The sequence below is a fragment of the Gasterosteus aculeatus genome, chromosome 1, assembly GCF_964276395.1.
Source record: "Gasterosteus aculeatus chromosome 1, fGasAcu3.hap1.1, whole genome shotgun sequence".
NCBI lineage: Eukaryota > Metazoa > Chordata > Actinopteri > Perciformes > Gasterosteidae > Gasterosteus > Gasterosteus aculeatus.
In genome coordinates this window covers 16,658,389-16,670,525 of record NC_135688.1, presented here as the reverse complement: position 1 = coordinate 16,670,525, position 12,137 = coordinate 16,658,389, and the positions used below count along the sequence as shown (strand labels likewise).

General features: G+C 43.0%; 1 protein-coding gene across 2 annotated transcripts; it reads right to left on the bottom strand.

Moving 5' to 3' along the window:
* Window positions 1-2,018: 2,018 nt before the first annotated feature.
* LOC120821422 (heterogeneous nuclear ribonucleoprotein L) lies at window positions 2,019-11,898 on the bottom strand. Of its 2 annotated transcripts, none has more exons than XM_040179926.2 (14): window positions 11,648-11,898; window positions 10,571-10,686; window positions 9,981-10,218; window positions 9,146-9,231; window positions 8,886-8,982; window positions 8,554-8,626; window positions 5,584-5,616; window positions 5,073-5,144; window positions 4,602-4,849; window positions 3,717-3,838; window positions 3,289-3,490; window positions 3,120-3,177; window positions 2,861-2,977; window positions 2,019-2,611 (listed from the first exon to the last, which is right to left on the bottom strand). In XM_040179926.2, exons 1-14 carry the CDS (start codon window positions 11,723-11,725, stop codon window positions 2,553-2,555), a joined length of 1,599 nt encoding a protein of 532 aa, XP_040035860.1. In that variant the 5' UTR covers window positions 11,726-11,898; the 3' UTR covers window positions 2,019-2,552. The 2 variants fall into 2 exon arrangements, with proteins under 2 accessions (XP_040035860.1, XP_040035867.1); XM_040179933.2 differs by having other exon boundaries at window positions 2,867-2,977.
* Between the last annotated feature and the right edge of the window lie 239 nt (window positions 11,899-12,137).

The following is a 12,137-nucleotide window of genomic DNA, read 5'->3' as shown; positions in this document are numbered from 1 at the left end:
GTTAGCAACTAGAGGGTAGATCAACTGTTTGGTCCAAATTAATCTTGGTAATGCAACACTGTAATGTAACACGTAATGTAACACTTCCTACATGTCTAACAACTGGCAACAAATTGTCATTCAGAAAACATACATGCCACTCACACATGTATTTATTTTGAATGTATACAGCAAAAAATCAAGATTTTTTTTTCCGTGAATATGGTAGGTTACGTGGATGATGGTCATAAACCTTCCACCTCCATGCAGAGAAAAACTCCTCTATGGGGTTGAAGAAGGGCAAGTATGGAGGCAGGAATAATACTGACATCCTGGGATGTGCTGCAGCAGAGTGGTGGAATGCCACATTATTCCACACAACAACGAAGGTAAGGCAGTTTGATGCCCCTCGCCTTCTCTCTGCTGGACAAGTTGATTGTGCAAGACATTCAGAAAAGAAATAGGCCTCTCTGTATTGTAGGGCAAAATAGTGGTTTGTGAACAGCAAACCATCATTGCACAGTGCTGCACAAATCACGATGTTCGCTCCTCTCTGTCCAATCACATTTCTTCCCCTGTGTTGTGTTTTTGCCAAGTTGAATGCAGCTTCATCCACAAAGATAAAAGAATGTGGAGTTCAGCCGGCTTCCATCTCCATTACTCCATTACTGAACAGACATCTTACTTGGACACCCTGATACCGGAGTTCTTTCACTCGGTTCTCTCAAAGATGACAGTGTATAATTGCTTCATCCTTATTTTATGTTTCTCTAGCACTCTGGCAGTTGTCGTTGTGTTGACCATAGTCAGATTTCCAAAAGTTCTATTGTGGGTCAGCACTCAATCCCGAATTGTATTGCATTGTTGGCAATTACCATGTCAACAGTGGCATTCTCCCACAGATTCTGCCTCTCCTTCCTCTCTGGGGCAACCTTTCAGTTTCAAAATTTAGACACATTGTATTGTACTGTGATATGTATCATCTCAGCTGTTTTGCAGGGAACATTGTACTATTGACGCAACTGTTGAGCAGTGCAGATGTGGTTGCACCCTTAAACCGGCCTCTCTCAAAGTGAGACCATAAATGTCAACATAGTCAATAACTCAATATATCAGTTCCAAGTTTTCCCCTTTGACTGAATCTTGGTAACGAGACCAAAGCAGGACACATGGTTTGGCTTTGAGCTGAAATTGCAATTAGCTTAAAAAATAATTGAATCTATATTTCAATGTAATGTAAAAATATTTACTGCAATTGTATGTAAAAATATCCTGCAAATATATAGTTTGTGGAGTATGGATGATAAAAAATGCTTGTGGATTTTGAAAAATGTGAATGCATTTTGTCTGAAAGCAATGCAAAATTACTGAACATTTTTGAAAAAACGTTAAAAGATGAAACCCACCTCAGCAAGGACCTGCTCCCCCTGCTGCTGGCCCTAAACAGACAGAAGTATCAGCAGACTTTTAAAAGAGCCTAGAGACTCCTTATATCACTCTGCAGCATGGGCAAGCATGTCAGACAGTAACACGAAACAGTGTAAAAATACAAATAGGGCAATCAAACAAAGTCTACATCCTTTACGTTTGCTAGAGGACGTTTAAAATGATTGTGGTTGCAACAAAACTCCCTGAAAGGTTCTACAACTCCAGTTACATCTAATGAGTCTATTGCAAACCAACTAATCCTCTCCAGTGATGAGACGGTTTATTTTAAGGATACATATTTATGTATTTGTTTTTGCATTATATTGCTAAATAATGTCCAAAAGACGGCTGTTGATATTTGCACAGCTCAAGCCCCATCTTGATTAATAGTTTGAGATTATGTGGCACATACTTGTTTCAGCCAGTTGTCAGTAGTAGCTTATCTGATGTTGGGAGCAAAGATTTATACCAAATTGACAGAAAAGTTCATACTACTCATATGCAGTGAGTGAAAACACTGAACTCAGCAGTTCAGAATGCATCCTTTTGTAGATCCATCCGCATCAATCATATGATGTACACAAACACATTCAGGAGCATGGCAGAATAAACACAATATAAGTAGATGTTTTATTTTTATTTTCTTAGAACAAAACAATTCTCTATCTGCATATCTGACACAGTAACGCACAATTGAATAGGCATTTAAAATAAAGAAAGAAAAGTGAGCTATAATAATAAAAATTCCAAAGACAAACTCTTTTACAAAACCATGTCTGCTGCTCCTGGAGCGCCGACCATAAAACCAAATCGCTCAAACACACGCACATGTCAGGTTACTGTAGAAGCATAATACAAAAAAAAAAAAGAAAAAAAAAAAAAAGTAAAACTTAGTATTGAAGACACATGTACTGATACTCTAGAAACACATCTGGGGCATAAATATCAAAACTTTGTCATGGCTGCTGGATCTGCTTAATATACCGAATATGAAGAGTTTACACTTAAGCAATCAATTTACATTGTGAAATCATTTCAAAGTCATACTTGAAAAAAAAATCCAATTTCTCCAGGCGTGTTAAAAAGCAGTCGTGGTCTAAGTACATGTGAACCAGGAATGGTGGGCCAATCTCCTTCTTACTGGCTCAGTTGGCGTGCTGCACGGTGGAGAAGCACAGCTTGAGGGTGTACGGGTAAGGACCGGCTAGAGAGAGAGAGAGAAAATTAGGCCACAACAAATATCACACGAGAGTTATTATGAATTATTTTTCTTCTGTAAGATTCTATTTAATCTGTTTTTATATCTCTGAATCTCTGGCCCGAGACTAGTTCTTAAACCAATACTTCCAAAACAACATCTAAATAAATACATAGTATACATACATTTGCGAATTCATTTATAAATGTGAGGAAATCATTTTGAGGGTTTATGTAAACAGTTTCGGTGTCTTACCCGTACCTGCATTTTTCATCTGGTAGTGGTTCATCAGAGCCAGGGCCTCCATGGCATCATTGATCGACTCCCACTCTAGCAGACCTGAGGCACTGCGGTCGCTGGGGGCTGCGCCACCTGGTGGTTAGGAGTGAGAATTACACCACACATTCCAGATACAGGCAGTAGACTGTAAGGGACGCATTATGGGCCTGTTTTTTTAAGTGTTTATTTCTAAACTGAATAATCTATCCCAATAAGCAGAATCAATGCAGCTTACTCTTTCCTGTGAACATTTTAACATTGATGGGGCTCTTGACACCGATCTCTTCACAAATCTGCAAAGAACACAACATTTATCATCAGGGACTGCTTTGTTACCACAGCTAAAACTTGTTGATGCTTTCAGCAGGAATTCACATCCATATTAATTTCCTCCTTCTACAGACCTGATTGAAAATCTCGGGCGTCACGTCTGGCTGGGCGTTGAAGAAGTGCAACACGTTGCTCGGGTGCTGGATGCGGTTTTTGGCCGCCTGTTCTGGCGAGGTGAATCGGTTGTTGCGGGAGCCGTGGAAGTCCTTGAAGCTGCTCGAGCCGTCATCCAGCTCATAGCACTGACCAGGCACGATAGCTTGCTGCTTGGACACGCTGTAGAGAAGGGAGGAGGCTTAGACTTAACAAATGAAATATTTTCATTTAGTGAGGAGACACATCCGTAGAGACCGCGACATCTGACGCCCCAACAAAAGGAATGCATCATATTTAGCAGAGTTTTGCATTTCTTAAATGAGACCAATTAATACCGTTTAATCTGCCCGAAGCATGGTACTTTAGAGCGTGGCCTCGTTCTTCAGACCGCACGGGATGAACTCACCACACATTCAGTCTCTGTCCGAAGAGAAAGTTGTTGTTGAGGTGAGTGATGGCGCGGTCCACTGCATAGCAGTCTCCCATCTCCACCATGGCTGCTCCAGGCTTACTCTTCATGAACTTCACCTGCGATAAAGTGACAGAATACAGGTTTGACTTGGGCCCTTGAAAGAGATAGTAAAGATAATTATGGAGAGACGAAACAGTTGAGTTACGATGATAGCGTTGGGTACAAGGGTGTGTAGTTATAGGGAGTAGAGTTGTCACAGTCAAGCAGCAAAGCTCAATTTATGTGCAACTACTCTACTTGTTTATAAAAAGGGTCGGTTTTCATTATTTCTGGGGATGATTGTGGCCAAGATTAATGCAATAAAATATTCTAACACAACTTTGGTTTACTTTAGGTGTCCGTTGGCTGAGGAAATCCTCCACATGGTAAAGTACTTAACGCACTGCTAGGCTCCTTCCATCCCAACATTAACCACAGTCTGCAGAGGACCTCCACTGTGTCCCTAAAAGACCGTGGTTTGAAAACGTTCTGGCTAAATGTGAGATTGTTGGCCCTTCAAAACACAGCAGTATGCCAACATGTTCCACCTGGTGGGATTCTGCCTCCAAGGTGTATAAAACGCTTTCTAAAGTGATTACATGTTAATTTATTAAGATTTAGTCTTTAGAAGAAAAAAATCAGGATTAATTATGAATTTTAAAATGTGAGATTTTTTTTTTTTAATCTATTGACAGCCCTAATTATTTCACATCATGTGATTGTAGGTTGTCATCTTGTCTACATTTCATTAGACGTTTGCCCGCTTAAAACATTGCGTTAATAACTGAGGAGTGTGTCAGTGACGACATCTCCTTTATTCACAGTAAGGAGGACACTGACCCGCTCTACATTGCCATAAAGGCAGAAGATATTGAAGACTCGGTCGGCGTTCATCTTGACGGGCTCCAAGCCGTACAGCATGACGACTGGAGACTCGGCATGCCCGCCGTACTCCCCGGGAGGAGGAGGAGGGGGCCCGTAGCTCGGACCGTAGCTTCTGCCTCCGCGCCCTCTCATTGGTGGACCCATGCGGCGACCCTCGTAGGGCGGGGAGCCGTAGCTCTCGTCGTAGCCGTGGTAACCACCTCCTGACGAAGAAGGCAAGCAAATGGGGATAACGGTGAAGAGGCCGATGAAACAAGGAGAAGTTACTCCAGAGGACCATTTTACAATAACCGTGGCACTACTTGGGAGGAAAAGATTTGGTCCCAGTATCTTAATAGGTTTAGACCCAGTTGAAATTGGGAGTACAAATGTAAAAACCTTTAAAAGACAAAAGTAGAGTTTGGTTGTTCTTCTGAAGAGCCTTACCGTACTCTGGAGGGTGGTCGCCCAGCAGGGCAGGCTGTCTCTGACGCTTGTTGGGGTTAGCATTTACATCCTCTGTGGGATTAGCAATAAGAGGCGAGGGTTAAGGTGGAAGACAAAATGTGACAGATCAATATGGTGGATGAAAATATCTACATGACAATGAGATGCCTGAGCAGTTACAGATGTACAGTACATTTGTCAGGGGTAGCTTTACTAAAAAGGTGCTAAATCCAAACAGCAATATAGAAGTAAACTACTGTCAATGTAAAGATATCGTGAAGTAATATCCATTAGTGTAACCTGAGCTGTGCTGTTTTTATAGCATGTGTTTTCGTGAATGAACGTCCCTGTATGCCCCACCGGTGAGCCAAAGTCAATAGAATGTAATGGCGGGCCAACCCATAGCAGTGAACCCTCTTCAAAATCACTGCAGCATTCCTCACATGCTCCAGCTTAACAGCTGTTAGAAAAATGAGCACTGTTGCTTGTAAATTTGTACGCTCACACACACCTGGATTGCTCCCATTGCCATCTCCATCTCCATCTGTACGGGTACACATGGTCACATACACATCAGAATCCCAAAAGTACATTTCATATTTTTTCCCCCGGGCAAATTCCCCCAGTTAGGATGTCAGGAGTGCAGTAAAACCACTCATGACAAAGGCGTGCATTTCAAGATTAAAAAAGTAAATAAATGTATTCAACATGTGGATGGCTTGGTCCCTCAGCGGACGACCAACAGGGCCCTAAGAATCAAAAAGCGATCTGTAAGCTTTGGACACCCACAGCACGTGGGTGTAAAGCTCTCCTCTTTTTATGACGAACACGCCCCAAGCACATCCTACACAAAATCATATCAAGTTCACACCCACTTCCCCGGATTAAAAGCATGATTCAACTACCAAAGAAAGGTTGTTCCATGTATTGATGGGTATCCTTAGTGAACAGACACAGCAGGTTAGAAAAACTCAGGCTCCGACAGAACCCCCAACCAACACCCTCTTCCAGAAAGAAAAATTAAGCCTGTATGAGGGGGGAATGGAGTCATGTCAGTCTGGTGTGGCGATGTTGGGTGCTGTGCAGTTATGTTCCCCGGGGAAGTTCTCGATTTACTTACTGCATGCTTACAAACAGTGGGGAGGAAGATATTTGCTGTAGCAGTTCCACTCAATTCATTCCATCCATCCCACACTCTTATCCTTTTCCTCTTTGGGAGGGGAGGGGGGGGTGTGGACGGACAACTCGCCACCTCAGGATCGACTCCCTGGTTTTATCAAGCTGAAAAGCCCATTGGTGGGAGGGCTGGTCGGTCCGCCGATTGGCTGGTGTTCACGTCCTTTTTGTTCCGTTTTTTGGGGAATAGTCCGCTTAGCACCCACTGGGACGCCTTGAGGCTGCCATAGAGCACAGTTCAGTTGGGAAGCTGGCTCCTCTTAGCCGAAAATTGCCAAACCTGTATCACATGGAAGGCGTTACACAGGTTCTAGACTTTAGAATAAAGAAAGAACTGAACTCCAAAAATAAAAAAAAAAGAGGGAAGGAAAAAGGACAGCTAAACAGGGATGCATACAGGAAGAAAATCAGAGATAGAAAAAGATGAAAAGATGAATTTTACTTAGGAAGAAACACATAAAAGGAAAAAATGGGCCTGAGTGTGCTTGATGGTGTTGTCAGCAGTGTCTTGTCTTCATCAGTCGTCTCGTGTGGACTCCATGTCGCTAGCTACAGCTTGATTCGGCGTGTGAGTTGTCTATTGGATCAGTTGGTGCGGAGCTCCAGCGAGTGTCATCAACACATCCCAAAACAGAGCAGGAGGGGCTGGTTAGTATCAGTATGCAGCTGTACTGAGATGTCAGTCTCTACCCTGTTTGGGTGGACGCTGTGTCTTCTCTGGTATCAGTCTCCGTTTGGTGCAGACCGTGAGGGTGGGGCGGATTGTAGATGCAAGCTTTGGCCTGCTTTCAATGTGTCATTCGCTTGTGTCTCAAAATGGGTACGAGGAAAAAGAAAAAACAGGGGGACGGGCCCAAGTGTAGCTCAGTACCCAAACCACCACCACCGTCTAGAATGGGTCTTCATGGATGTTGTGCTGGAATGCGAAGACGAGGAATGAGTGGTATATCAGTCCTACGGCGTGTTGAATGGGTGGTGTCTTGTAGTTTGTCCCCTCGTGTCTCGGGTGACATTTGTCCCTCTGTATGATAGGAGCTGTGTCCTCACTGTAGAAGTGGATACTTGAGATGGTGGTTGCGGAGTGGTGATGTTGTCAGCATGTATCAGCCTCTCCCTTCTCCGCGTGTTTTTGGAGTTGCCGATATCACCGATTTATCAGGAGGAGATCAGAGTAACGTGACGTTGCAGATGTTGGGTTTACCGCCGCGGGTCCTTGCCTCTGTTCTCACCTCGCACACAAAATACGGCCACGAGTTTGGCTGACGGCTGTTTTGTCAGAGCCCCTTTAAACCATAAAACTCGCTTTTTGAGTGGGTGTCTGGCCATACATGCTAGACTTTGGTATGTTGTTGGTCAAGTTTAAAAACAACTCAAATGGAAGGAGTTTTTTTTTTTTTTTAAATGATAGAAGTTGGATAACAGTGGAAAAGAACAGGAAACCCGTCTCCAGTGACTTTAAAGTCAAAGTTGAAATACATGTTACCTCTAAAAATAAAAACATAACCGTGCAAACTTATCCAATTTTACATTTTTGGTCAGGATGGCAGGAAGAGCAAATGCTGCTGAAAAGAATACTATGCACACAACAGGGTTGCGTCTTTGTGACTGAAATATGCAGATAGGAGGTTTTTGATGATTAAGACAAAATCATCCCAGGGATCAGACGACGACACCATTTTCTGCCTCAGAGCGCAACTTGTAAATAAATGCAGCCTCTGCTGCACCGTAGCCTGAGTTAAATCAAACAGCAATCACATTATTCAGTCCTTTGCAGAGACAGAATGTTTGACACTTCTCTCCTTTTACAACTGGATAAAATACAAATGGTACATCCTTTTTTTTAATTTTTTATTAGGGCTGTTAATAAAAGAGCAAACCGGCTCTGGACGTGATGTCTGACACTGACAAACTCATGTCAGCTTTCTGTATGCTTATTTGTTCCTGCTGTCCGGCCACATTGTGAAACTCTGAACACGTATATGTGTAGCTGGAATTCAGGGTCTCATGGCTAAATGACCACGAGGTTCTACAACTCGATTGGGTGGAGTAATCTCAAAATGATATCCATCGTGCCTGACTGTAGTGTTTTATTAAGAAGTGTTAAAGTAAGACCAAGAGCAACTCTTCAGTCATAATGCCACACAAGAAAAACACTAAATTAGCATATTGGACATAATTGAAATATATTTAGTAGCATTATCAATGAAGAATGTTGGTGAAACTTCCCACAGAAGCAGCAAGGGCACTTTAATATTAGGCTCACGCGCTACAAAGCAAATGCTCAGGGGGTGTTTGATGCCTTTACCTGGGCCGCCGAGGTTGGGGTTTGTGTAGTCCCAGGTGTCCTGATCATTCTTGAACACATTCAGACGAGTGGGCTGAGGAGACATCACTTATATGAATACAATGCAGACAAACTAAAAGTGCCATTATGGCTATCTGTACAGTAATGCAAGGATTCTATGAGACTGTTGTGTTTGGAAGCAGTAAAATGGAATTATTACACATTTGTAAACGCTAGGTTAATCTAGGCATTAGATTGACCCAGAAAGGCAACATTCCCAGCAAGGGAATTGGGTTGTGTTACATTGTACATGTGGGTTTTTTTGGTACAGCGCTATGGCCTCTCAGCTGTACCTTGGCGTACTCGATCTTCAGTGTGCAGCAGCCAGAGTAGATGTCCGCTCCGTTAAGTGATGCCTTGGCCCGCTGGGCGCTTTGCACAGAGTCGAATGTAATGACATGAGTTAAGGATACAATAGGGGAGGTACTAGGACATCTTTAAGACGCGACTGATGATGATGATACAAAAATCCACAAAAGAATGAACCTAAACACAGAATTGTGGTCCATTCGACAGCAATATAACACAGCTTTCAGACCAAGGAAAAGGATATTCAACCATCGCCTGGACGCCGTTCTTCCTGAAGATGACAATTCTCTGGACAGGTCCGCAGTTGTTGCAGATGGTGTAGAGGACGTCCTGTGAAAACAGTTAAAAATGTTTAATCTTTTAAAAACTATATACAAAAACACAGGGGTAAATGTTAAAACCAAAAAGGTGAGCAGAACATTGTAGAATGTCTATCTGATCTCTGATTTAACATGCAAACCAGCAAAACAAGTGGTCGGAAACCTATAGGAAGCTTCAAGTGGAAAATAAAAACAAAAACTTTATAATAAAGTCAAGCCCCATAGATCCTCTGTAAATGTGGGAAACATATCCGCATAAAGAAATGGTTTACCCGGCTAAAGAAAAGCTCTAGCTCTTTGAGGGGCACCGTTGCAGGTCACCAGCTGTATGAAAGGAGTGTGACCTCTGACAATTATGAAGCACTGACCTTTAACTCTCCGGCATGGTGCCGGAGGTATTTTTATACAAGATTGAACATAATATGGCTGGCTTCTAATATATATATGGTGGCGTTATTCCAAAACATTAAAAACAAACAAAAACAAAAAAATTAAACCGCTAGAGCAAATACAAATAAATAAATAGTGACAATAAACAGTTGAAAGACACGATTGTAGTCATGCTACTAATCGTTTTAGCATCTCAAACGCTCTGCCAGGGATCAGAAGGAAAGAAATTATTCACACATTTCAACACCAACCATTGAAGTTGCTCAGGCTGGGACACACGAGGCAGCTCTCTCAGTGGAGCCACCATTAAAAACATCGTCACAAAACACAATGACACTCAACGATCTCAGTTCAAGCATGTGCATTTACCGTGGTGATGGGGTAGATGGGGTTCATGATAGTGAGCAGCAGAACATTATTGACACTTCTTGAGTCATCGGAGTCTCCCGGCCTGGAGATCTTTTGGCTTGTGGAGTAGTTGATGAAGGCCGGGTGGCCGGCGATATATACTTGGTTGTCTGCCGCATAGGTCACGGCGGTGGACGATCCGTTCATGTCTTCGTACTCCACCAGAGCCTGGCGCTTCTTGGGCATCACCACCACATAGCTGTAAAAAACAACGCGGTTAGATGACGAGGCCAATGCTGTGAACCCAAATGGGTTCCAGTATTACATCATATCTTGAAGTTAATAGATTAAAAGTTGTCACAACTAAAGCAAACTTGATTTGTGCTGTGCTAAGTTCTTTCAAACACATTCTCCCCACAAATGTTTTCAGGATCAGGAAATATTTATAACCAAAATATGTCAGACATACAAGGAATTTGACTTTGCGGTTGGTGCATAAGAGCAAACAATTAGGGCTACGGGTTAGTTTAAAAATAAAGGAATACAAGTTATAAAAGTGCATCAGCGAAGAGATACTCTACACAACAGTGTTGAGAGTTAATGTTTGCTACCTGATTGCTCCAAATTCTTGCAAGGCCTCCACCAGGTCAGCCTCTGTGACACCATCTACCAGCCCCCGAACGTGCACCACCACAGATGGAAGGGTCTTGTGTGGGTCTTCATACCCCTGGTTTGAAGAAGAGGAGAATTAACACGCCTGTTCTTATTCTTGTCGTACGTTCCCTCAAACACTGCTACCAGCATGTGTCCCAGTGCACAGTAGTGAAATACAAATCATACTTCATCACTATGTGGATAATTATTCTGGATTGTGTATATGAATATTAACATGTGTATACTAACATTCACCATTATGCAGCATTAATACAAATAGAAAAACCCTGGCAGGGACAATTTGGCTCAATCACATTGCGATGAGAATACTTATAAAAATGTTAATTGTAGATAGGTGGTGTTTACAGGATCCTTTGCACAGACAACGTTTAAGTTGGAATAAACGAGGGGGCACCGTCAGTGTATTATTTATCCTGCCTTTAGCGAACGTTACCTCATAGCAGGGGAATTAACCTCAGGTAGCAGCGGGGGGAAGGGTCTGCTAATCGGAATGCGTCGTTTTAAATGGTTCATTAAATACTATTCTCTCTAACTACTGAAAAGAGAAGACTGTTTTTATTAAACCCTGCAAGTAACGTTCCGGTAACAGGAAGGGGTTAGCCTGCGTGAACCAGGCTGCTCGGGCCCTGGCCAGTCCCTCTATCACGATGTGGAACGGTTAGCTCACGGCTAGCATGTTGCTAACCGTTACCGAGCAGTAGAACAAAGCCGCGCTCGGGCGAGGCCCGGTCGGTTCAACTGCCCTCGGCAGACCCCGCGGCAGACACCACGGCACGGGTTGTATGCGGATAAAGTTTGCCGTTAGGAGTGTATTTTTTGCGAGGCCCTGAGGAGTAATTACGTGATAAAACACGACAAATGTCTACACAACAAAACGACCTGTAAAGCGTCGTGACTGTTTCTCGCCAAACGCGCAACTGAATGAATTAACGTTCAACAACGAACGCATCAACCGAGCCGAGCGTGCCCGTCGGGTGACCCGTGCTAATCTTCCACTGCCACCCACGACTCACCGTCGCCATTCCGTCGGTTTTCTGTCGTTTCGTTGCCCTGCCGTCCTCGCTGTAGTAACGGCTCGCTGCAGTAGCCATGTTGTCCCAGTTAAAAAGGATGGTGGTAGTGACGCTGAACTGAAATGGACGGAAAAGTCATGAAAAACGAGGCTCGTGTATTCACGCCCAGGACGGAGGCACCGTGAGCGGTGATTGGCTCGAGCAGCCGTCGATCGATCTATTGACACGAGTGACAGCCAATGAAAGCGAGGTGAGCGTTAACACGCTTTAAACTTAGGACCAGACTATTAGGTGAAAATGTTCAGTATTAGATTGGTAGAACCATAAATTGGATATAGTACGACCAAAATAAAATACGAAACAAAACGTACTTTTAAAAGTCAACTGATACGTGATACTATTATACTATTAAATTATATATATGCAAAGATGATTGTGTACAGCGTGTAGGATTTATTTAGTTTGATGCATTACATTATGATTTCAATTT

Bases quoted from the DNA above. Each gene is read 5' to 3' on its own strand.
- LOC120821422 (XM_040179926.2), bottom strand. From the start codon at position 11,725: ATGGCTACTGCAGCGAGCCGTTACTACAGCGAGGACGGCAGGGCAACG. The intron at 10,219-10,570 runs GTAGCAAACATT...TGTTTTTTACAG, and splicing joins CAAGAATTTGGAGCAATCAG to CTATGTGGTGGTGATGCCCA. The intron at 8,983-9,145 runs ATATCCTTTTCC...TCATGTCATTAC, and splicing joins GGCGTCCAGGCGATGGTTGA to ATTCGACTCTGTGCAAAGCG.